The 25,897-nt window shown below is 62.2% G+C and overlaps 1 protein-coding gene across 19 annotated transcripts in view; it reads right to left on the bottom strand.

Annotated features, from left to right (window-relative positions):
- Positions 1 to 653: 653 nt before the first annotated feature.
- The window catches only part of EYA1 (EYA transcriptional coactivator and phosphatase 1), a 128,035-nt gene continuing 102,791 nt past the window's right edge, over positions 654 to 25,897 (bottom strand). For 18 of the 19 annotated variants that reach the window (XR_007245456.1, XR_007245455.1, XR_007245454.1 and 15 more), the window contains one exon: positions 654 to 3,887. Coding sequence is in view for 7 of the 19 variants with exons in the window: in XM_048507747.1 (XP_048363704.1) it covers positions 3,807 to 3,887 (81 nt within the window). In the remaining 12 variants the exon portion in view is untranslated. The remainder of the gene's footprint in view (positions 3,888 to 25,897) is intronic. The other variant, XR_007245445.1, reaches the window with a different exon arrangement.

The following is a 25,897-nucleotide window of genomic DNA, read 5'->3' on the forward strand; positions in this document are numbered from 1 at the left end:
CTCCCTGTTTTCTCTCCTGGCTGGCGTAAGTGCTACTTATGCTGGCTGGGAGGGCAAATGTGTTGACTTGAACCCTGCTGACCCTGGTGTCCATTCTGCTCCCCGTCCCTCTGAATTGGGTGTAAATATCCAGGTGCTATCTCAGACACAGTGACAACCATGTACTATGGACATGGGACTGTCTTACCAAGGTGCAAGGATAGGCTATAACCACCAACACACTCTGACAGTGTGTAACAGACTTCCCTCTGTGATACACCTCTGAAGATGCCAGCCACAGATGAAGGTGAAATGTTAGGAACAAGATCCACCAGACCATGGCCACACAGCCTGGAAAACCCACCACAACCAACCACTCTGAATGTTTACATCCTTTCTAGATAGAAATTTGCTGCTCCTCCAAAATCAGTTTGAGTTCCATAATTATGTTCATAGAAGCAATGTCATTTATTATTTTGTTGCACATTTGTATCTTGTCTTTCCTCTAAGGAAGCAAAAACTGTCTTTCACTAACTTTGTCACAGTCCAGAGTCACTCAATGAACCTTCTACTAGAGTGAGTCTCTTTCATACATCCAAACTCAACCATTCAGCACCCCATGATTCCCAGTATGTACACTGAAATAAAACAAGTATGCACTTGAGAGGTGGATGTGGTGGTTGGATGGAGAAAATCAAATCCATCCTGAATATAAGTCTTTAATATGTCACAAATCAATTTTATTAATTTAGACACAAAATGAATGGAGAAAAATTTCTGTACAGAACTGCGGACACAACACTCTTTTTTGTACAATAAGGCCCAGACAAACTTTTTAGTCACAAAATGACTACCAAAAAAACAAAAAAACAAAGAAAAAATAATTGTCCATCATCATTTTGCTTGAAGCAAAAAAAGAAAGAAATTTAATTACAGCCCCTGTCCTTAAAAACTTGCATATGTGCTCAACTTCATAGACTGTGAATAGTCCCTGAATTGGATTCTCTAGGTGAATACAGCTGATGAAGACAAGGGGCCATATTTGATAGACAAACAATCTGAAAAAAAAATCACAAAATAATTAGAAACTCTAGCAGCAATACACATCCTTCGTAAAGAGAGGATGTTGCCTCATAGCTACTGTTGTTGCTTTGCTAGTAGCTGGCTTAAAAGCTGGTATATTTTGCAAACACAAAAATCAAGAAATTGGAGAAAGAAATTGAAAAACTGAGGTTTATTTCTTATGAAGACATTAGTGAAAAGAAGATACCAAGCTTCAGACCAATAATTTGGATGGATGAATCCAGTGCAGATATAACAGTGGGCTTCTCAGCTGTGGTTATAAAATTGGAAAGAGGCTGTGTGACTGTGTATTCGCTCCCCCCTTCCCCCATAGATTCCCCTTTTGCAAATTTCTACCTCTGATTTTGCTGCAGAAAATCTAAGTTAAATCTTAGATAACTTGTACCTGGTAACCTGTAACTGTCATTGTATCAATGCACGCCATCAGTACAGTTAAGATGGGAGTAGGAGCTTGTTCTAGAGATGAGCTGAAAGGATGGTGCACATATCAACCACAGTTGAAACAGCTCCCCTCCATTAAGTCTACACTGGCCTAAAGTAGAATGTATTTTTCATGGTCTTTGTATTTGACAGAAGACAGGTACAGTTCAAATACAGTATGAGCTGGTTACAAACATTAACACAGTCTAACAAAATTGGCAATAATTAATTTACTGTGCCCACTGCCAGCAACGGGCCAATAGAAAATCTTGTTACTGTGGTGAAAAGTTTAAAATTGCAGGTTATTTATCAGTTTCTAATTTCATACCAGACTGTAGGTTAAAAAAGAAATTTCAGTTTTGCTTACATTTTCTCAAAGCTTGAAAGTCTGAAGAAGCAGGTATGACACCAATTTATTTAATTTTGGGTTGTCTTGTAGATTCAGTTGCACTGAAACCACAGTTTTCACTAAGGTCTCACAGTAAGCGTAGAAGGCCCCTTCCGCACACGCAAAATAATGCGTTTTCAAACCACTTTCACAACTGTTTGCAAGTGGATTTTGCTATTCCGAACAGCTTTAAAGAGCACTGAAAGCAGTTTGAAAGTGCATTATTCTGCATGTGCGGAATGAGCCAAAGAGTTCTTTGAACTTCAGCAGTTAAAACTCAAAATCATCCTCTACCTTCCCCCAAATATTTCTTTGTTTTATGCCAGGGTCACATTCAGTAGGTTTGGTATTCACCACAAAACCTATATTCCCTCTCCCTTTAACAAATTTAACTGTGATAGTTCAACAGTTTTTAAGATTTTAGCAAAGAAATAAACATTTAAAACACTGCTTATTTGCAGAGTAGGACTAAAATTGCCAAAACATTTTCTTATTTAAAAAACAGATGGAGCTAAATAGAACTGTTTCAACCTATCCCTAGTTGTTTAACTTTAAAATACATTATTTGCTTTCATTTTTATTTTCTCCAGTTCATGAACACTTTGTTACATTATTTTAAAAGGCAAGAGATATTGCATAAAATGTCTCCTGCATAAAATGAATTTTTCCAATCCTTTGCCCTTTAGGGAAAAATGAATACTTCTGATGATTAACTTCTACCATGTTTAATATCTGTCAGTAAAGAAACGAAACAGCAGAGCATTGCTCTTTTCAGATATGCAGATTCTAGGGATCACTTCTCACTGCACAGATTGTACTCAATATATATTAACAAGAAAGGTGACAAATTAAATATTTGCACTATTTTCAACTTGACATGAAGTGTACATATTTGTACTTGGATGTCTGTGTACAAAATGTAAATTGGAAGCAACCTGGTGATGGGCAGGGTGTAAGGAGAGAAAGGAGTAATTGTTATTCTGGTATAGTAGAATTGTCAAGGTGGAAAAAAAGAGAAAAGAACAAACAGCATAAAAAGCAATTCCTTATTGACACTTGACATCCACGCTTTTGGTCTTGACAAATTGATCTTTAAAAAATTCCATTATCTACATATTTATACACAATACTTTCAGTAAGGCACAGCACAACAACTTGTGCTCACACTGCCTCATACTTCACCAGAAAGTCATTACTACCTTTCAATAGCATTTGCCTAAACAATATGTAAAACATTAGCCATTCATTACAAATTTACACAAAAACATTCTTCCTGTACACGATTGTCTCAGTGATGTACCTATTTGCTTAAATTAGACATACTTTAAACTACTTTGCCATGTGCTACAATCAATATTTTTTTATTATCAGAAGGCAAGGATTCAGTATAGCCTTCCATATATCATACATATCCACATTTAGGTGATGATGTCAAAAAAGAATCTGTTCATAAATAATAAGATTTACAGAGTACCCTGGGTCTGAGAAACTAAAAAAAAAAGTAAACTTTTTTTCCAAGAAATGTTTCCATGGGATTGTTTTTTTAAAAGCACAGTCTTTGATGTGCAATCAAGTTTGCTGAAGTTAAGAAGGTGTGTGTGCCACACTGAAGATTCTGGAAACCTCAACACCCCCCTCCCCCCAGTCTCTTCACAGGTACGAACCTTTCAATGTAGCAAATGTGATAAGGACACATTGTTAAAACATTCTCATCATGGTTTGTTTTCATTGGGTTCACAGCACTAGAATCAACAGCTGTTACTGAAGAAAGAGACATGCTCCTCCTCTGCTTACTGGAAGGGCAAAGGTTAAGACCAGTTGCAGCTGTACGTCAACATGATGAAATCACAAAAGTTCTCCTGAAGGCCAGCGCTGATACAAGACATAGGCACACTGTCCATAGGCATGAGGAGAGTTCTGGGGTTACAAAGTGCTACTATAAGTACTCCAGTTCCAAAGCATGATGAAGGGCCATAAGGTCAGAGTGGCTTGTGATCCTCCAGAATGGCATGGCATGCTATGAAAATACAAAAGCAAAGAGACAAAGCTACGTGTTATTTCATGAGCACAGTTGCATCAAGTAATTTAAAATGGGAGAGGCAAGCAATTGACTGTGTAAGAGCAGGAAAATTGATCAATTTGAGGTTTTAAAAGTTTGCAGTAAGAGTAAGAGGCAAAGTAAAACACGAAAATGCATATAAATGTGAAACATATTAAAACTGAATAGCTAAAAATGAACGCAACATCATAGTACTTAACTGTTATCCTGGTTTTTGTTTTTTACATGACTACAAAGATAGCCTCAAATTGAACCTATTTTAGTATGACTCTTTATTAAGAATTCTAGCTTCTGAGAGACAGTAAACATGCATTTTGAGTCTAAAGCTGGAATGATGTGCCCCCTGTGGTCAGGAGATAAAAGCTGTTACAGGACATACAGATTATGGCCATTCACACACACTTGGTCTCCTTCACATTGTGCATGCATTCCCTCTGGGTTGGAAAGGTTTCAAGAATGCCACAAACAATGGCCGTTTCCGCACGAAGGCGGAAGCGGCCGGGTCGGCGTACTCGACACCGACCCGACGACGCTGGGACCGTTCTCATGAACGGTCCCAGAAAGAGCCGGGACAACGGCGCCGCAGAGCGCCGTCGCCCAACCGACCCGGCATGTCCCCGGGCCTCCGGCACATCGCCAAGACCTGAGGACACGCCCCCCCCGGCCCTGCACGCCTGCTCCAGCGTCACTCCAGCGTTGCTGGAGGCCCGGGGACAAGGTAAGTGCAGGGAGGGAGTGGGGAAGGAAGCCGCTGCCGTTTGCATGGCAGTGGCTTCCAGCCGGCGTTTCCAGGAAAGTGTGCTTCCCAGCGCACTCTGGAAACGCCCCCTGTGCGAATGGCGGCCTAGGGACAGTGTTTTTGCCATCCCCAGGCCGCCATATTCCGCCCATGCGGAAACGGCCAATGAGTATATTAAATAAGGACAATTTAGCACCCCAAAACAAGTATTCTGTGGTTGGCTCCAAAGCTCCTTGAATCAATGCCTTTATGAGCAGATTTGCAGTGCTTGTTTAGTATATCAACATCGATAAAAGTGAAACTTCATAAGCATAAGCATAAGCATTTTATTGTCATTGTGCACGCACAACGAAATTTACAGCAGCATTCCTCGATGCACACAATTTCAGACTCATACAATTTCAGACTCATGCAATTTCAGACTCATACATCATCATCCTCCACCCATCCCCTACCCTTCCTTCCAAAACCATCCATCCCATGAGAGAGCAGCGGAGTTTAGCATAGCCACAGCTCTAGAGTAGAAGCTGTCTCTAAGCCTCTTTGTCCTAGTTCTGAGGGCCCTGTATCGTCTGCCAGATGGTAGCAGTTTAAAAAGAGAGTGTGCTGGATGAGACGGGTCCCTTAGAATATTTTGGGCTTTATTTGGAATGGGGCGTTATAAGATTTCTTCCAAGGAGGGGAGAGGGCAGCCGATAATCCGCGTGTGCAGTATTGATCTCACCCTTTGGAGCGCCTTCCTATTAGCCACTGTGCAACTGGAGAGGTATACACAGATGCAGTAAGAGTTAGGACGCTCTCTATAGCTAGCGGTAAAAGGACGCCAGAAGTTTTCCATCTAGTTGTTGCTTCCATTAAAAGTCTCCAGAAATTGCAGTCTTTGCTGGGCTTTCTTAACCACCAGCGGTAGTCTGTATCCCCCCAGAGTCAAATCCTCTTTAATCCATAACGCCCAGGAATTTAAAACTAGCCACCCAGCTCCAGCTTGATCTCCATTTATAGTCAAGGGCTGAATTTCTGAGCTATTCCTTCTATAGTCCACTATAAGCTCCTTTGTCTGGTTAATGTTAAGAACCAGGTTATTTTACCTGCACCATCAGAGCAGTCGGTCCACTTCAATTCGATAGAGCAGACTCATCCCCTCCAGAGATGAGCCTGCCGTTGTGTCATCAACAAATTTGATAATGAATTGTTACTATGATAGACAGGAATTACAATCATATGTATAAAGGGTGAACAGTAAAGGGCTCAACACACAGCCCTGTGGCGTTCCCACATGTTAGAGTAAGAACTGAGGAAACCCGATTTCCCAGTCGCCCTCAGGGAGCGATCAGACAAGAAGTCCCTGAAATCCACAAACAGATTGAATGTGAGAGTCCAAGATCCACAAGAAGTTTGTCATGAGTCTTTGTGGCGAGATTTGCTTATTAAATCTTGAACTGGAAGTCATAAAGAGCGTTCGCACATAATTCCCCTGCTGTTCCAGATGCGTCAAAGCTGTGTAGCAGGCTAATGGCAATGGCGTCCTCCATTAATCTAGTCGTCCCGATATGCAGGCTAGTGTTTATCAAATGTATCTGGAAGGCAAAGGCTAATATGCCCTATGGACCAGTTTTTCAAAACCTTGCTTCATGATGATGGGGGGTGAGTGCCACTGGTCTATAATCCTGAAAGGTGTCAGCAGGAAATCTCGTTGGTAGTGGAACAATGGTGCGGAAGCTTTCAAAACAAGATGGAATGGTGGACTGGGATAAAGACCGATTAAAGATCTCAGGAAAAACACCAGCCAGTTGGTTAAGTAGCCTTTGGCACCCGAGCCGGGAATACCATCCGGTCCAGCAGCCTTCCTTGGATTCACAGCCCTCAAAACTTGCCTCACCTCATGTTCCTCCACAGTGAGGTGTGAGCTGCAATCACCTGGTGGCTGTATGTCATCTCCTTCTGATAGACCTGTTTCAAAGCGGGCAACCAGGTGAGTTAGCTGCTCAACCGGAGATATAATCCCCATCCACAGAAATGTCATTGTTTGGTTTATGGTTGGTAATTTGTTGAATTCCCTGCCACACCTGCCTCATGTTGTTATTATTAAAATAATCTTCAATTTTTCTCTTATAACTCATCTTGGCTTGTCGAATGCCTCTCTTGAGACTGGCTCTCGCCGCACTAGGAGGTAACTGTCAGTGAAAAGGCACAAGGAGGTAACTGTCAGTGAAAAGGCACAAGAGCTAGTTAGTTAGTAGAAGAGCTAGTTGCCTAAAAGAAGAAAAGCCACGTTATTGTCGAAAGCATTATAAACTCTGCATGTAAAATGATTGTAAATACTATGTTAGGGAAAGATGCATTGTGGTACTCTATCCTGTAAAGGCACAATTAGTAGACTTATACGTGTGCACGATTAAAGTTTCCTGAAAATAATGTATCTGCAATGTTGAAAAACATCAATTTCGGTCTTCAGGTCATTAATCGACTGATCTCTCTAATAAATGCTATAATAATCGCTTTTGTTAAAATTCCAGATGAAATATGAAATAACTGAGAATTGTGTTTGGTGCAAGGAGCTGCCAGAAACAACATTTTGAAAATCAGGTCTCTAGTTTCTTGAAGAAATGTACATCAATGAAAAAGAGTTTCTAACCTGGAAGGTACACATCAAGATGTCGCCTTATCCCTAAATGATAAAATAACTGGTTTTGTTTCGCTGGTAAAGTGACAATATTCAAATGTGATTACCAGGCATTGTTTTACTTCATCGGGAGGTCCTCATTTTAAAACTCTTGCTGGAAGATGAATAAAGCAACACTGTGGCTTTGATAAATTTCATTAAGAATCAGCCACTGTCATCATGTTTATTTGCCAAACTATGTGAAGTCATGGAGAAGGATCACACTGAAATTAGGTGGCTCTCAAGAGGTTAAGTCTTGACCAGAGTGTTTGAATTGAGTGAGGAATTGTATCAATATTTCAAAGAACATGACAAAGCATAATGTATTGTCGAAGGCTTTCACGGCCGGAATCACTTGGGTGCTGTGTGGTTTCCGGGCTGTATGGCCGTGTTCTAGCAGCATTCTCTCCTGACGTTTCGCCTGCATCTGTGGCTGGCATCTTCAGAGGATCTGATGTTGGGAAAGCAAGTGGAGTATATATATCTGTTGGAGTGTCCAGGGTGGGTGGAGAAACATAGTCTGTGAGTAACAAAGAAGGCAACCAGGTCAATAGTTGAGGGCATCTGAATAGAAGTATGAGTAACAATGAAGACTATAGCATGGGAGTGTCAATGGAGATAGCAAGGTCACAGGTGGGAGCATCTGAATAGAAGTATCCTGGCCTTTGTTTCTTTTGTCTATGGTCATCCTGTGTTTGTGTGGAGCTGGTTAGACACTGTCTTGACTCTAGTATTTTTCAACACTGGCAGCCAAGTTCACACTTTCCGTATGGAATTCCTTCCTGTTAAAATTGTCCATGAATGTTTATGTTTTCAATTGCTTCACTGTGTAGTCTGACGTAGTGGCTTTCAGAGTGGTCCAGAATTTCTGTTTTTTCAAATAATATTCTATGTCCAGGTTGGTTTATCATGTGTTCTGCTATTGCTGATTTTTCTGGCTGAAATAGTCTGCAGTGCCTTTCGTGTTCTTTGATATGTGTCTGTGCGCTGCGTTTGGTGGTTCCTATGTAGACTTATCCACAGCTGCATGGTATGCGATAGACTCCTGCAGTAGCTAACCAGAAACATGAATATCATATGCTGAACATAGCATCTGTTGAATTTTCCAAGTGGGTCTGTAGATGGGTTGTAGGTTGTCGAAACTTCATCAGTTTTCCTATGCGATCAGTGGTTCCCTTGATGTATGGTAAGAACACTTTCCCTCTAGATGGCTCTTTATCTTTGTTCATGTGGCTTGTTCGTGGTCTTGCAGCCTTTCTGATTTCTGTATTAGAGTAACCATTGGCCTGTATAGCCTGTAGCCTGTAGAAATTTTTTAATCTCGGTGTGTTTATACTAATCAAGGGCAGCGCCCTTTGATGTTTGTGTATAGGGTGGAGCTGAGCGTCCCCCAGCCGCCTCTATTACAGCTCATTTAGAATGACAGTGCATAATGAGGCTCCAACTGAAAACGACATTGCCCCTTGAAGCCTGATTTGCAGTCACTGGTAATACCGTAACGCTCCTCTTTTACAGTTGTTTTAAATGCTTTTACTGTTCTTCTAAAGCTGATTAGGCGACTTTTAAGCGTTCAATTGAATATCTTGCCAATTCTATTTATTATAAATCTATTCTAATTATCTATTTTAAAGAGATCTTAACAGGCTTTATTAGGAGCTATCAGGTATTTTACAAGGTTTACTCATAAATCTTAATTCCCTTTCTTTTAGTCACCTTCATTTTTAACTGCTCAGTCAGCCCTGAAGAGTCAGTCCTAATAGCTATTGTTTTAACCTCTGTTGCAGCCCCCGCATTATGAAAGCCAGAAAGCGTAACCGTTCAAACTCTAACCCAGCTTTAAGCCAAAAAGCATGCAAGCAGACTAGAATTGACTCCTACACCAGCAGTCAACACTCAGTCCCTTTCGCAGATGGACTTCAACTTACCAACAGATTTTCTGTTCTGGACTGTTTCTTACCTCCCCACTCTGGGATTGGAAATGAGCCTGCTTTCTCCTCTCAGCCCAATGAAGACATATGGCCAACTGCAGAGGGGGTTACTGAGCCCAGCAACCTTGCTGCGCACAGTGGAAATGATCCTGTTCCTCATTTCAGCAGAAAATTGTTCATAATTGAGAAGCAAAAAAGGCATTTAAAACATACAACACCTTTCATCTCTTGCTGACTAACTTTGCCTCCCTAAACACCAAAATTGAGGCTATGTACAGTTCCCACTGTGCATGTAAGAAGGGGCTTGTTGCAAGAGCTGACTCTACAAAAATTCCGATCTCCAGACTGCATCCTATGAAGCTCAGGATTAGCTCACCTTCAGTCTGCATGAACTCCTGGTGTCTCTGGTTACATCAGCAAAACCAGGTGGCAGTAGCAAAAGGTGGAAGTGAAACCTTGGAAAAGGAACTAAGCTTTCTAGAATCAGGACTTCCTTGACCAAACAAATGAATGCTTTGATGCGGAAAAAATGTGGGTATCATTGGAATGGGAGCTACCGTACTACAACAGTCATCACAGGATGATCCTAAGTTTTGCAACACCCTCCTCCCCAAACCAGCTGCTCAATTGGAAAGAGCACTTTGCCAGTCGTTATGATCTTATATTCACGCGAGTCTTTAAGAATATTAAGTCTCCCAATCTAGTGGCTCCAGCTTGCAAAAACACGAGGGTTGATGAGCCTGCCCCCATGAGGCACGCATCTCTTATGGGTCCCTCAGTGTTAGACACCCAACATACTGCCACACCAGTGAGAATCCAGAACTTTATTGATGAGTGGAAGAACTTGGAACTTGCAATAGAAAAAACTGCTGGATTCCAACACCTGGTTAAATCCCCCTCGAATGTTGTTTCTGATAATTTGCCAGTGACAGCCAATTCGGGATCTATTTCTCCGTCCTCAACAACTCTACCCTCGAACCTGCACGGCCAAAGAAATTCACTCCAGTTTATCTCTGGACCCTCCACTCAGTGCTATATGGACACTAGCTCCCCCCCACCTGAAGATCTACTAGTTCCGCTGTCTCCTAATCACATTCGCTCATCCAGCGCTACTAGCTCCACCAACATTCCTCACTGAGAGCACTCCCCCACAAGATGTTCCAGGACTCTACAATATGGAGATGTATTTAGATCTCCGCTCAACAAGGGTGCTTAGCCAGGAATGGCGTGTCATCTTACTGGCCTTCATGCAATTTCTGGGCTAAGGAGCTTGACAGGAATGTTGTCCTTCTTACAGAACTAATTTCATAACAAAATAACTGAAGAACATTAGTCCTGTGAGGAGAATCATGATGCTTCCCCGCTGAATATATGCGTCCAAATCCTTGGAAGAGGAGGTCATTTCTGGGTTTGCAGGACCTGTAAGCCAAGCTCAGATACAGGAAGATGTCATTGCTGAGCGGGCTCTACAACCTCCAAGCGCATCCAGCTAATGGATCTCACATTACCCATCTCCAGGGTCACACTTCAGCATTCTGCTCAGTGACTGAGAGTCCGGCTGAACCAATTGGGGCTTCTAATTCGTGCCCTCCAGAGATCCTCTCAGTCGAGAACTCTATGCCGAAGTCGAGATCCTTAGTACTGATATCACAAGATCTAGCCTTACCTTGCAGAATTTATTGAATCTATTTAAAGCCATTCAGGAATCACAGACTTAGAGCACGCCGAATGACGCCAACCTCCAGCTGGCCTCTCCATCCTATCATGGAATATTTCAGGATGGGGGAATGTCATGCCCCCACAGAGCCTTTGTTTATTTCCCCTTTAGTTTCCCCACAGTTAGTATGGGTTTAGCTATGTTTTGTACAGTATTCAGTGGGAGGGAACCGAATTTAGTTCTGTCCCTTTAAGAAGCCCTAGGGCTGGTGTTCTACGGCAGTTATTACCCAGCAACCTGTCTGATTTGGCAGTTGGGGGCCAACGGAAGCTGGGTGACAGCAGCAGTTAGGTGCCAATGGAAGCTGTGGGACAGCTATAAGCTATACAGTCCAAGATGTTTTAGACTGTGAGGATTTAAAAGTAAAAGATGTAATAGATGCTAGTCCATTTAGGTTAAAAGGTGAATATAAATGTTAAAGTCTCACAGTATTTAAAATAAATTCCTTGAGACTCCAGAAAGTTTCTAAACAATTAACCTGAACAGGTAGACCAATGCGGTTTCCGGGTCTGTGGCGTTGTTACAATTAAAGCTTTAAGCATTGAACTCTCCTGAGTCAGCGAGTCTTACATTCTGCTTTGGCCGGGTGCAGGCACCTAAATAACCACCTGGGGAGCAGAACAGTGGGGGGGTGGGGGGGGGGGGGGGTGGGGGGGGGGGGGGGTGGGGGGGGGGGGGGGTGGGGGGGGGGGGGGGTGGGGGGGGGGGGGGGTGGGGGGGGGGGGGGGTGGGGGGGGGGGGGGGTGGGGGGGGGGGGGGGTGGGGGGGGGGGGGGGTGGGGGGGGGGGGGGGTGGGGGGGGGGGGGGGTGGGGGGGGGGGGGGGTGGGGGGGGGGGGGGGTGGGGGGGGGGGGGGGTGGGGGGGGGGGGGGGTGGGGGGGGGGGGGGGTGGGGGGGGGGGGGGGTGGGGGGGGGGGGGGGTGGGGGGGGGGGGGGGTGGGGGGGGGGGGGGGTGGGGGGGGGGGGGGGTGGGGGGGGGGGGGGGTGGGGGGGGGGGGGGGTGGGGGGGGGGGGGGGTGGGGGGGGGGGGGGGTGGGGGGGGGGGGGGGTGGGGGGGGGGGGGGGTGGGGGGGGGGGGGGGTGGGGGGGGGGGGGGGTGGGGGGGGGGGGGGGTGGGGGGGGGGGGGGGTGGGGGGGGGGGGGGGTGGGGGGGGGGGGGGGTGGGGGGGGGGGGGGGTGGGGGGGGGGGGGGGTGGGGGGGGGGGGGGGTGGGGGGGGGGGGGGGTGGGGGGGGGGGGGGGTGGGGGGGGGGGGGGGTGGGGGGGGGGGGGGGTGGGGGGGGGGGGGGGTGGGGGGGGGGGGGGGTGGGGGGGGGGGGGGGTGGGGGGGGGGGGGGGTGGGGGGGGGGGGGGGTGGGGGGGGGGGGGGGTGGGGGGGGGGGGGGGTGGGGGGGGGGGGGGGTGGGGGGGGGGGGGGGTGGGGGGGGGGGGGGGTGGGGGGGGGGGGGGGTGGGGGGGGGGGGGGGTGGGGGGGGGGGGGGGTGGGGGGGGGGGGGGGTGGGGGGGGGGGGGGGTGGGGGGGGGGGGGGGTGGGGGGGGGGGGGGGTGGGGGGGGGGGGGGGTGGGGGGGGGGGGGGGTGGGGGGGGGGGGGGGTGGGGGGGGGGGGGGGTGGGGGGGGGGGGGGGTGGGGGGGGGGGGGGGTGGGGGGGGGGGGGGGTGGGGGGGGGGGGGGGTGGGGGGGGGGGGGGGTGGGGGGGGGGGGGGGTGGGGGGGGGGGGGGGTGGGGGGGGGGGGGGGTGGGGGGGGGGGGGGGTGGGGGGGGGGGGGGGTGGGGGGGGGGGGGGGTGGGGGGGGGGGGGGGTGGGGGGGGGGGGGGGTGGGGGGGGGGGGGGGTGGGGGGGGGGGGGGGTGGGGGGGGGGGGGGGTGGGGGGGGGGGGGGGTGGGGGGGGGGGGGGGTGGGGGGGGGGGGGGGTGGGGGGGGGGGGGGGTGGGGGGGGGGGGGGGTGGGGGGGGGGGGGGGTGGGGGGGGGGGGGGGTGGGGGGGGGGGGGGGTGGGGGGGGGGGGGGGTGGGGGGGGGGGGGGGTGGGGGGGGGGGGGGGTGGGGGGGGGGGGGGGTGGGGGGGGGGGGGGGTGGGGGGGGGGGGGGGTGGGGGGGGGGGGGGGTGGGGGGGGGGGGGGGTGGGGGGGGGGGGGGGTGGGGGGGGGGGGGGGTGGGGGGGGGGGGGGGTGGGGGGGGGGGGGGGTGGGGGGGGGGGGGGGTGGGGGGGGGGGGGGGTGGGGGGGGGGGGGGGTGGGGGGGGGGGGGGGTGGGGGGGGGGGGGGGTGGGGGGGGGGGGGGGTGGGGGGGGGGGGGGGTGGGGGGGGGGGGGGGTGGGGGGGGGGGGGGGTGGGGGGGGGGGGGGGTGGGGGGGGGGGGGGGTGGGGGGGGGGGGGGGTGGGGGGGGGGGGGGGTGGGGGGGGGGGGGGGTGGGGGGGGGGGGGGGTGGGGGGGGGGGGGGGTGGGGGGGGGGGGGGGTGGGGGGGGGGGGGGGTGGGGGGGGGGGGGGGTGGGGGGGGGGGGGGGTGGGGGGGGGGGGGGGTGGGGGGGGGGGGGGGTGGGGGGGGGGGGGGGTGGGGGGGGGGGGGGGTGGGGGGGGGGGGGGGTGGGGGGGGGGGGGGGTGGGGGGGGGGGGGGGTGGGGGGGGGGGGGGGTGGGGGGGGGGGGGGGTGGGGGGGGGGGGGGGTGGGGGGGGGGGGGGGTGGGGGGGGGGGGGGGTGGGGGGGGGGGGGGGTGGGGGGGGGGGGGGGTGGGGGGGGGGGGGGGTGGGGGGGGGGGGGGGTGGGGGGGGGGGGGGGTGGGGGGGGGGGGGGGTGGGGGGGGGGGGGGGTGGGGGGGGGGGGGGGTGGGGGGGGGGGGGGGTGGGGGGGGGGGGGGGTGGGGGGGGGGGGGGGTGGGGGGGGGGGGGGGTGGGGGGGGGGGGGGGTGGGGGGGGGGGGGGGTGGGGGGGGGGGGGGGTGGGGGGGGGGGGGGGTGGGGGGGGGGGGGGGTGGGGGGGGGGGGGGGTGGGGGGGGGGGGGGGTGGGGGGGGGGGGGGGTGGGGGGGGGGGGGGGTGGGGGGGGGGGGGGGTGGGGGGGGGGGGGGGTGGGGGGGGGGGGGGGTGGGGGGGGGGGGGGGTGGGGGGGGGGGGGGGTGGGGGGGGGGGGGGGTGGGGGGGGGGGGGGGTGGGGGGGGGGGGGGGTGGGGGGGGGGGGGGGTGGGGGGGGGGGGGGGTGGGGGGGGGGGGGGGTGGGGGGGGGGGGGGGTGGGGGGGGGGGGGGGTGGGGGGGGGGGGGGGTGGGGGGGGGGGGGGGTGGGGGGGGGGGGGGGTGGGGGGGGGGGGGGGTGGGGGGGGGGGGGGGTGGGGGGGGGGGGGGGTGGGGGGGGGGGGGGGTGGGGGGGGGGGGGGGTGGGGGGGGGGGGGGGTGGGGGGGGGGGGGGGTGGGGGGGGGGGGGGGTGGGGGGGGGGGGGGGTGGGGGGGGGGGGGGGTGGGGGGGGGGGGGGGTGGGGGGGGGGGGGGGTGGGGGGGGGGGGGGGTGGGGGGGGGGGGGGGTGGGGGGGGGGGGGGGTGGGGGGGGGGGGGGGTGGGGGGGGGGGGGGGTGGGGGGGGGGGGGGGTGGGGGGGGGGGGGGGTGGGGGGGGGGGGGGGTGGGGGGGGGGGGGGGTGGGGGGGGGGGGGGGTGGGGGGGGGGGGGGGTGGGGGGGGGGGGGGGTGGGGGGGGGGGGGGGTGGGGGGGGGGGGGGGTGGGGGGGGGGGGGGGTGGGGGGGGGGGGGGGTGGGGGGGGGGGGGGGTGGGGGGGGGGGGGGGTGGGGGGGGGGGGGGGTGGGGGGGGGGGGGGGTGGGGGGGGGGGGGGGTGGGGGGGGGGGGGGGTGGGGGGGGGGGGGGGTGGGGGGGGGGGGGGGTGGGGGGGGGGGGGGGTGGGGGGGGGGGGGGGTGGGGGGGGGGGGGGGTGGGGGGGGGGGGGGGTGGGGGGGGGGGGGGGTGGGGGGGGGGGGGGGTGGGGGGGGGGGGGGGTGGGGGGGGGGGGGGGTGGGGGGGGGGGGGGGTGGGGGGGGGGGGGGGTGGGGGGGGGGGGGGGTGGGGGGGGGGGGGGGTGGGGGGGGGGGGGGGTGGGGGGGGGGGGGGGTGGGGGGGGGGGGGGGTGGGGGGGGGGGGGGGTGGGGGGGGGGGGGGGTGGGGGGGGGGGGGGGTGGGGGGGGGGGGGGGTGGGGGGGGGGGGGGGTGGGGGGGGGGGGGGGTGGGGGGGGGGGGGGGTGGGGGGGGGGGGGGGTGGGGGGGGGGGGGGGTGGGGGGGGGGGGGGGTGGGGGGGGGGGGGGGTGGGGGGGGGGGGGGGTGGGGGGGGGGGGGGGTGGGGGGGGGGGGGGGTGGGGGGGGGGGGGGGTGGGGGGGGGGGGGGGTGGGGGGGGGGGGGGGTGGGGGGGGGGGGGGGTGGGGGGGGGGGGGGGTGGGGGGGGGGGGGGGTGGGGGGGGGGGGGGGTGGGGGGGGGGGGGGGTGGGGGGGGGGGGGGGTGGGGGGGGGGGGGGGTGGGGGGGGGGGGGGGTGGGGGGGGGGGGGGGTGGGGGGGGGGGGGGGTGGGGGGGGGGGGGGGTGGGGGGGGGGGGGGGTGGGGGGGGGGGGGGGTGGGGGGGGGGGGGGGTGGGGGGGGGGGGGGGTGGGGGGGGGGGGGGGTGGGGGGGGGGGGGGGTGGGGGGGGGGGGGGGTGGGGGGGGGGGGGGGTGGGGGGGGGGGGGGGTGGGGGGGGGGGGGGGTGGGGGGGGGGGGGGGTGGGGGGGGGGGGGGGTGGGGGGGGGGGGGGGTGGGGGGGGGGGGGGGTGGGGGGGGGGGGGGGTGGGGGGGGGGGGGGGTGGGGGGGGGGGGGGGTGGGGGGGGGGGGGGGTGGGGGGGGGGGGGGGTGGGGGGGGGGGGGGGTGGGGGGGGGGGGGGGTGGGGGGGGGGGGGGGTGGGGGGGGGGGGGGGTGGGGGGGGGGGGGGGTGGGGGGGGGGGGGGGTGGGGGGGGGGGGGGGTGGGGGGGGGGGGGGGTGGGGGGGGGGGGGGGTGGGGGGGGGGGGGGGTGGGGGGGGGGGGGGGTGGGGGGGGGGGGGGGTGGGGGGGGGGGGGGGTGGGGGGGGGGGGGGGTGGGGGGGGGGGGGGGTGGGGGGGGGGGGGGGTGGGGGGGGGGGGGGGTGGGGGGGGGGGGGGGTGGGGGGGGGGGGGGGTGGGGGGGGGGGGGGGTGGGGGGGGGGGGGGGTGGGGGGGGGGGGGGGTGGGGGGGGGGGGGGGTGGGGGGGGGGGGGGGTGGGGGGGGGGGGGGGTGGGGGGGGGGGGGGGTGGGGGGGGGGGGGGGTGGGGGGGGGGGGGGGTGGGGGGGGGGGGGGGTGGGGGGGGGGGGGGGTGGGGGGGGGGGGGGGTGGGGGGGGGGGGGGGTGGGGGGGGGGGGGGGTGGGGGGGGGGGGGGGTGGGGGGGGGGGGGGGTGGGGGGGGGGGGGGGTGGGGGGGGGGGGGGGTGGGGGGGGGGGGGGGTGGGGGGGGGGGGGGGTGGGGGGGGGGGGGGGTGGGGGGGGGGGGGGGTGGGGGGGGGGGGGGGTGGGGGGGGGGGGGGGTGGGGGGGGGGGGGGGTGGGGGGGGGGGGGGGTGGGGGGGGGGGGGGGTGGGGGGGGGGGGGGGTGGGGGGGGGGGGGGGTGGGGGGGGGGGGGGGTGGGGGGGGGGGGGGGTGGGGGGGGGGGGGGGTGGGGGGGGGGGGGGGTGGGGGGGGGGGGGGGTGGGGGGGGGGGGGGGTGGGGGGGGGGGGGGGTGGGGGGGGGGGGGGGTGGGGGGGGGGGGGGGTGGGGGGGGGGGGGGGTGGGGGGGGGGGGGGGTGGGGGGGGGGGGGGGTGGGGGGGGGGGGGGGTGGGGGGGGGGGGGGGTGGGGGGGGGGGGGGGTGGGGGGGGGGGGGGGTGGGGGGGGGGGGGGGTGGGGGGGGGGGGGGGTGGGGGGGGGGGGGGGTGGGGGGGGGGGGGGGTGGGGGGGGGGGGGGGTGGGGGGGGGGGGGGGTGGGGGGGGGGGGGGGTGGGGGGGGGGGGGGGTGGGGGGGGGGGGGGGTGGGGGGGGGGGGGGGTGGGGGGGGGGGGGGGTGGGGGGGGGGGGGGGTGGGGGGGGGGGGGGGTGGGGGGGGGGGGGGGTGGGGGGGGGGGGGGGTGGGGGGGGGGGGGGGTGGGGGGGGGGGGGGGTGGGGGGGGGGGGGGGTGGGGGGGGGGGGGGGTGGGGGGGGGGGGGGGTGGGGGGGGGGGGGGGTGGGGGGGGGGGGGGGTGGGGGGGGGGGGGGGTGGGGGGGGGGGGGGGTGGGGGGGGGGGGGGGTGGGGGGGGGGGGGGGTGGGGGGGGGGGGGGGTGGGGGGGGGGGGGGGTGGGGGGGGGGGGGGGTGGGGGGGGGGGGGGGTGGGGGGGGGGGGGGGTGGGGGGGGGGGGGGGTGGGGGGGGGGGGGGGTGGGGGGGGGGGGGGGTGGGGGGGGGGGGGGGTGGGGGGGGGGGGGGGTGGGGGGGGGGGGGGGTGGGGGGGGGGGGGGGTGGGGGGGGGGGGGGGTGGGGGGGGGGGGGGGTGGGGGGGGGGGGGGGTGGGGGGGGGGGGGGGTGGGGGGGGGGGGGGGTGGGGGGGGGGGGGGGTGGGGGGGGGGGGGGGTGGGGGGGGGGGGGGGTGGGGGGGGGGGGGGGTGGGGGGGGGGGGGGGTGGGGGGGGGGGGGGGTGGGGGGGGGGGGGGGTGGGGGGGGGGGGGGGTGGGGGGGGGGGGGGGTGGGGGGGGGGGGGGGTGGGGGGGGGGGGGGGTGGGGGGGGGGGGGGGTGGGGGGGGGGGGGGGTGGGGGGGGGGGGGGGTGGGGGGGGGGGGGGGTGGGGGGGGGGGGGGGTGGGGGGGGGGGGGGGTGGGGGGGGGGGGGGGTGGGGGGGGGGGGGGGTGGGGGGGGGGGGGGGTGGGGGGGGGGGGGGGTGGGGGGGGGGGGGGGTGGGGGGGGGGGGGGGTGGGGGGGGGGGGGGGTGGGGGGGGGGGGGGGTGGGGGGGGGGGGGGGTGGGGGGGGGGGGGGGTGGGGGGGGGGGGGGGTGGGGGGGGGGGGGGGTGGGGGGGGGGGGGGGTGGGGGGGGGGGGGGGTGGGGGGGGGGGGGGGTGGGGGGGGGGGGGGGTGGGGGGGGGGGGGGGTGGGGGGGGGGGGGGGTGGGGGGGGGGGGGGGTGGGGGGGGGGGGGGGTGGGGGGGGGGGGGGGTGGGGGGGGGGGGGGGTGGGGGGGGGGGGGGGTGGGGGGGGGGGGGGGTGGGGGGGGGGGGGGGTGGGGGGGGGGGGGGGTGGGGGGGGGGGGGGGTGGGGGGGGGGGGGGGTGGGGGGGGGGGGGGGTGGGGGGGGGGGGGGGTGGGGGGGGGGGGGGGTGGGGGGGGGGGGGGGTGGGGGGGGGGGGGGGTGGGGGGGGGGGGGGGTGGGGGGGGGGGGGGGTGGGGGGGGGGGGGGGTGGGGGGGGGGGGGGGTGGGGGGGGGGGGGGGTGGGGGGGGGGGGGGGTGGGGGGGGGGGGGGGTGGGGGGGGGGGGGGGTGGGGGGGGGGGGGGGTGGGGGGGGGGGGGGGTGGGGGGGGGGGGGGGTGGGGGGGGGGGGGGGTGGGGGGGGGGGGGGGTGGGGGGGGGGGGGGGTGGGGGGGGGGGGGGGTGGGGGGGGGGGGGGGTGGGGGGGGGGGGGGGTGGGGGGGGGGGGGGGTGGGGGGGGGGGGGGGTGGGGGGGGGGGGGGGTGGGGGGGGGGGGGGGTGGGGGGGGGGGGGGGTGGGGGGGGGGGGGGGTGGGGGGGGGGGGGGGTGGGGGGGGGGGGGGGTGGGGGGGGGGGGGGGTGGGGGGGGGGGGGGGTGGGGGGGGGGGGGGGTGGGGGGGGGGGGGGGTGGGGGGGGGGGGGGGTGGGGGGGGGGGGGGGTGGGGGGGGGGGGGGGTGGGGGGGGGGGGGGGTGGGGGGGGGGGGGGGTGGGGGGGGGGGGGGGTGGGGGGGGGGGGGGGTGGGGGGGGGGGGGGGTGGGGGGGGGGGGGGGTGGGGGGGGGGGGGGGTGGGGGGGGGGGGGGGTGGGGGGGGGGGGGGGTGGGGGGGGGGGGGGGTGGGGGGGGGGGGGGGTGGGGGGGGGGGGGGGTGGGGGGGGGGGGGGGTGGGGGGGGGGGGGGGTGGGGGGGGGGGGGGGTGGGGGGGGGGGGGGGTGGGGGGGGGGGGGGGTGGGGGGGGGGGGGGGTGGGGGGGGGGGGGGGTGGGGGGGGGGGGGGGTGGGGGGGGGGGGGGGTGGGGGGGGGGGGGGGTGGGGGGGGGGGGGGGTGGGGGGGGGGGGGGGTGGGGGGGGGGGGGGGTGGGGGGGGGGGGGGGTGGGGGGGGGGGGGGGTGGGGGGGGGGGGGGGTGGGGGGGGGGGGGGGTGGGGGGGGGGGGGGGTGGGGGGGGGGGGGGGTGGGGGGGGGGGGGGGTGGGGGGGGGGGGGGGTGGGGGGGGGGGGGGGTGGGGGGGGGGGGGGGTGGGGGGGGGGGGGGGTGGGGGGGGGGGGGGGTGGGGGGGGGGGGGGGTGGGGGGGGGGGGGGGTGGGGGGGGGGGGGGGTGGGGGGGGGGGGGGGTGGGGGGGGGGGGGGGTGGGGGGGGGGGGGGGTGGGGGGGGGGGGGGGTGGGGGGGGGGGGGGGTGGGGGGGGGGGGGGGTGGGGGGGGGGGGGGGTGGGGGGGGGGGGGGGTGGGGGGGGGGGGGGGTGGGGGGGGGGGGGGGTGGGGGGGGGGGGGGGTGGGGGGGGGGGGGGGTGGGGGGGGGGGGGGGTGGGGGGGGGGGGGGGTGGGGGGGGGGGGGGGTGGGGGGGGGGGGGGGTGGGGGGGGGGGGGGGTGGGGGGGGGGGGGGGTGGGGGGGGGGGGGGGTGGGGGGGGGGGGGGGTGGGGGGGGGGGGGGGTGGGGGGGGGGGGGGGTGGGGGGGGGGGGGGGTGGGGGGGGGGGGGGGTGGGGGGGGGGGGGGGTGGGGGGGGGGGGGGGTGGGGGGGGGGGGGGGTGGGGGGGGGGGGGGGTGGGGGGGGGGGGGGGTGGGGGGGGGGGGGGGTGGGGGGGGGGGGGGGTGGGGGGGGGGGGGGGTGGGGGGGGGGGGGGGTGGGGGGGGGGGGGGGTGGGGGGGGGGGGGGGTGGGGGGGGGGGGGGGTGGGGGGGGGGGGGGGTGGGGGGGGGGGGGGGTGGGGGGGGGGGGGGGTGGGGGGGGGGGGGGGTGGGGGGGGGGGGGGGTGGGGGGGGGGGGGGGTGGGGGGGGGGGGGGGTGGGGGGGGGGGGGGGTGGGGGGGGGGGGGGGTGGGGGGGGGGGGGGGTGGGGGGGGGGGGGGGTGGGGGGGGGGGGGGGTGGGGGGGGGGGGGGGTGGGGGGGGGGGGGGGTGGGGGGGGGGGGGGGTGGGGGGGGGGGGGGGTGGGGGGGGGGGGGGGTGGGGGGGGGGGGGGGTGGGGGGGGGGGGGGGTGGGGGGGGGGGGGGGTGGGGGGGGGGGGGGGTGGGGGGGGGGGGGGGTGGGGGGGGGGGGGGGTGGGGGGGGGGGGGGGTGGGGGGGGGGGGGGGTGGGGGGGGGGGGGGGTGGGGGGGGGGGGGGGTGGGGGGGGGGGGGGGTGGGGGGGGGGGGGGGTGGGGGGGGGGGGGGGTGGGGGGGGGGGGGGGTGGGGGGGGGGGGGGGTGGGGGGGGGGGGGGGTGGGGGGGGGGGGGGGTGGGGGGGGGGGGGGGTGGGGGGGGGGGGGGGTGGGGGGGGGGGGGGGTGGGGGGGGGGGGGGGTGGGGGGGGGGGGGGGTGGGGGGGGGGGGGGGTGGGGGGGGGGGGGGGTGGGGGGGGGGGGGGGTGGGGGGGGGGGGGGGTGGGGGGGGGGGGGGGTGGGGGGGGGGGGGGGTGGGGGGGGGGGGGGGTGGGGGGGGGGGGGGGTGGGGGGGGGGGGGGGTGGGGGGGGGGGGGGGTGGGGGGGGGGGGGGGTGGGGGGGGGGGGGGGTGGGGGGGGGGGGGGGTGGGGGGGGGGGGGGGTGGGGGGGGGGGGGGGTGGGGGGGGGGGGGGGTGGGGGGGGGGGGGGGTGGGGGGGGGGGGGGGTGGGGGGGGGGGGGGGTGGGGGGGGGGGGGGGTGGGGGGGGGGGGGGGTGGGGGGGGGGGGGGGTGGGGGGGGGGGGGGGTGGGGGGGGGGGGGGGTGGGGGGGGGGGGGGGTGGGGGGGGGGGGGGGTGGGGGGGGGGGGGGGTGGGGGGGGGGGGGGGTGGGGGGGGGGGGGGGTGGGGGGGGGGGGGGGTGGGGGGGGGGGGGGGTGGGGGGGGGGGGGGGTGGGGGGGGGGGGGGGTGGGGGGGGGGGGGGGTGGGGGGGGGGGGGGGTGGGGGGGGGGGGGGGTGGGGGGGGGGGGGGGTGGGGGGGGGGGGGGGTGGGGGGGGGGGGGGGTGGGGGGGGGGGGGGGTGGGGGGGGGGGGGGGTGGGGGGGGGGGGGGGTGGGGGGGGGGGGGGGTGGGGGGGGGGGGGGGTGGGGGGGGGGGGGGGTGGGGGGGGGGGGGGGTGGGGGGGTGGGGGGGGTGGGGGGGGGGGGGGGGGGGGGGGGGGGGGGGTGGGGGGGGGGGGGGGTGGGGAGGAGGGGAGGTGGGGGGGGGGGGGGGTGGGGGGGGGGGGCGGTAGGGGGGGGGGGGGGTGGTGGGGGGGGGGGGGGGGGGGGGGGGGTGGGGGGGAGCCTGCATCTGTGGCTGGCATCTTCAGAGGATCCTCTGAAGATGCCAGCCACAGATGCAGGCGAAACGTCAGGAGAGAATGCTGCTAGAACACGGCCATACAGCCCGGAAACCGCACAGCACCCAAGTGATTCCGGTCGTGAAAGCCCTTGACAATACAAATTCCTGAAAGTAATTTCTGTAAAGAAAAAAGTAATTTTATGAAGTGTCCCTCCATTTATGCCTCTGGGATTTTTAAAAAGGCTTATGTAGGGGAAAACCTAGTTCTTAAAATAGCAATCTGAAATTCCTACGGAAATGAATCTTCTTCAACAGGTCTCAGGTAGACTGCTGGCAAAAACCTTGGACAGCTGCTTGCTGTTCATCAGTACTGGACTACGTGGACAATGATCTTGTTCCATATAAAGCATCCTCGTATGCTTATATGTGCTAGCTACCTATAAGTCTGCTAATAGATAACAGCTACTGCTTTTAGTCTTAACGTGGTGGACAGCAGTAGCTAGGATACAGTGACAGTTGCACCTACTGCTCCAGGACGAAGTCCTCAGACCTTGAGACCTCCATAGACTTTCCAACAAGCTAGGCAAGAAGTGAAAAAGAAGTACTACATTTAACAGTCATCAGATTCCATTACAACAACCATAAAATGACTTCTACACATCATATTTAGTCCTGGACAAAGGGTCGGGGAGGGGGAGTGTGGCAATACTGGTATGGAAGACTTTCTCCTTTAGAACATTTCCTGCTCCAGAGATTCCAGGTACTGGATGTGTTGAACTGACATGGGACACTGAGGAGAGCTTGGCTGTCTGGCTGGTGTACCATCTGCCTAAAGCACCAGCAGATATCCTGTGGGGGCTCCTGAGGTGGTGTCAAACTGGGCCTTGGAGTTTCCTAGGCTATTAGTCTTGGGGGACTTCAAGTGGATAATGCTGCCTCCAGAAAGGGCACAGATCTGGTGTCATTCATGGCAGTGCTAAGACTTTTCCAATTTTTATCAGGTCCCACACAGCAAGCAAGTCATACTTTGGTGGGGACGGATATGGGATCCATTGCTACTATTCAAGTGCCATAGATACATCATTTTGCCCTAAAGGCCCATCTCAGAATACAATCGCTTCCTGTATAGGCAGGGTGCTGATTTTTGCTTGCTCATGGAGATTTATGGATGCTATTGGTTTCCTGATTACTCTACAGGACCCAATGCTTCCCAGTGACTCATTATATGAGCTGATGAGGGTTGCCAAAGCTGGCTCTCTGAAGCCATTAATGAGATCACACCTCAATGCCCTTTCAGCACACATGTCAAATTAGCTCCTTGGTATACCTTGGAGCTAAAGAGCAAAAAGCAGAAACTGAGATAGCTAGAGCGAATTCGCCACAGAACTCATGACAAGGTGGTAAGAACATCTTGCATGGTGCTTATAAAAGCCTGAAATGGCAATAAAGGCCATGAAAAGTGAATATTTCACGACCTGCATTTATTTATTTATATTTATATCATGCCCTTCCCGACAGGGCTGCAAACAATAAATTGCAAAATTAAAACAGCAAAAAACATAATCAACGTTAAAACAGCTCACAGGTGTTAAAACAGCTCACAGGCTCCCTACTATACAAATGGGAGGACAGCGATGATAATGATTTAGGCTGGCTGGCTAGATGGGAATGCTCCGTCTTACAGGTCCTGTGGAACTTATTCAGATCCTGCAGGGCCCTGATCTCATCGGGGAGCTTATTCCACCAGGTATGGGCCAGGACTGAAAAAGCCCTGGCCCTCGTGGAAGCCAGCCGGACCTCCTTTGGACCAGGGTTCTCCAGAAGGTTTCCCTCCAACGAGCAGAGGGACCTGATGGGGCAATACGGGGAGAGGCAGTCCCGTAGGTATGCAGGTCCAAGACCACTCACAGCAACTGCTAGTTCTTGCCCAGTGCCATGTTCAGGATACTTCAGTCCTTGACAGTCCTGTCTGAGAGCCTGGATGACCTTCAGAGACACCTGGACTGAGGTGGCTCAGCGCTGCTGTTACTGCAAAATTTGACAGCAGCTTTCAATTTGATTGATCATGACATCTTGACCAACTATACATTGCTAATGCTGGGACCCATGGATTTGCCTTACAGTGGTTGTACTTATTTCTCCAGGGCTGGGGACAGAGGGTAGCAGTCAGAGAGAGAGCCTCAACATGCCATTCATTTGTACGTGCAATTCCACAAGGGGCAACTGAACTCTCTCTATCCCCAATATTAACATCTGTATGCGCCCTCTTGCCAGGTTGCTCAGTATGCCGATGACATTCAGCGATATCTGTTGATGGACAGCCATCCAGATAGTGCCCCAATTATTTTGGCCAGTTATTTGGAGGTTGTGGTGTAGTGGCTGAAAGAGAGCTGGCTGAAGCTAAATCCATCTAAGGCCCTGAGGCTGAGCTGGGGAGGCATCGGTGGGACACACTTGATGGTGTGCATTGAACCCCTATGCTGACTGTCAAGAGTCTCAGTGTGATACTTGATGCCTCCTTATCAATGGAGGCTCAAGTCACACATGTATCTTGCCTTTTTACCACCGTTGCCAGGTGAGATTATTGGCACTCTATTTGTCCCAGATCTAGCAACAGTTATCCACACAATGGTCACCTCTAGGCTGAACTACTGCAACTTGATTTGAACAGGGCAGTCCTTGGGCTTGCTCTAGAAACTCCAGCTGGTGCAAAATGCAGCAATGTGGGTCCTTACCAGGACCCCTGGTGGATACACATCCAGCCGGTGCTTCACCAGGTGCATTGGCTCCAGGTGGAGTTCTGAACCAAGTTCAAGGTTCTGGTACTTACCTTCAAAGCCCTCTCTCAGTATGTCCCCCAAAGGGTATTGTGTTTTACAAATAATAATAATAATCTCCTGGCAAACCCTGGCCTGAAAGATGTCTGGCTGGTCTCAACCAGGGCATTTTGTGCCCTGGCCCCAAACTGGTGGAAAGCTTGGTCTAGTGAGAGCCAGGCCCTGCAGGATTTGATGCAATTCTGCAGGGCCTGTAAGAAGAGCTATTCCACCAGGCATATGGTTGAGAAAGCAACTGTTCCCATATAAATGGCCTCCTTCCTCCTCCTATTTTTCTTCCTACCTATTGCTGTATGTCTGTATTCCTTGTGTAGCATGGCATACTCAGGATTTTAAGGTATTTATTGTTGAATGTTAGTTATCATCTAGTTTTAATAACTGTTTTTAAATAGTTTTAAATTTTGATTTTTTTTTTTGTAATATGTTGTGTTGGCAGCAGACCTGAAACTGAAAGGGGAAAGGTAGCTTATAAATGGAATAAGTGAAATGAAATACCTCTGCACTGAGTCAAGTCTCAGGAGAAAAGTGGGTAAGAAGTGTGCATAATATCAAGTCGCTTCTGACTTATAGTAACCCTATGATTTAATGATCTGTAAAATGTCCTATTGTTAACAGCCTTGCTCAGGTCTCACAAACTGAAGGCTGCAGCTTCCTCGATTGAGTCCATTCATCTCATGTAAGGTCTGCCTCTTTTCCTGCTCCCTTCAACTTTTCCTAGCATTACTATCTTTTCCAGTGACTTTTGTCCGTGGGCAAAGTACAAAATGGTTAGAAGTAATTTAAATAAAATAAATTACTTAGTACTCAGACTATATTTTAAGAATCTACTTATGCCCAGAACATACAGAGATAATTACAGCTTTTAGAGGGGCGATTCTAGTTGAATCATGGAAGAGGCACGGGAGGAAAGATTTAAATACTCCATTTCTGAGTGATCCTTCCCTGATCTGGTCCTGAGTGGCCCTTCCCTTTTGTTTTTATATGGCAATGCGGCAATTAATTTTTTTTAATGCTAGCAAAATCATGTTACCAGCTATCTTTAACATCTGTTTGCAAATCAAAAATAGAAAAAATAATAATGTGGGACTGGCTAATAACCCAGCATTCTGTTAAACACTGTTACGTTCTACATGTAATTTTAATAGCGTTGAGAGATGTGAATTTTCCCAAACATATGAAGACACTGAATTGAACGCATCATGACCCTGACTCCTTATATTCTCAGCTGCATAAATGGTTCTCATCTAGCCTGGTTTCTCCCATTACTGCTTGGCCTGAATGTTTTAATTGTGTTGTAAAATAAGTCTGCAGGAAATAACAGCTTATGGGAAGGTGACAATGCCATGACTTAGGCAATCTGAGTGAAACGTAAGAGTGTGTTGCATCCTGTGTGAATCATATTTATTTTAATCAATCAACAGGGATATTTAAAAATCCATTGTGAAAGTGGTCCTTTAAGGGAC

Source organism: Sphaerodactylus townsendi, linkage group LG09, assembly GCF_021028975.2.
Source record: "Sphaerodactylus townsendi isolate TG3544 linkage group LG09, MPM_Stown_v2.3, whole genome shotgun sequence".
NCBI classification, from domain to species: domain Eukaryota; kingdom Metazoa; phylum Chordata; class Lepidosauria; order Squamata; family Sphaerodactylidae; genus Sphaerodactylus; species Sphaerodactylus townsendi.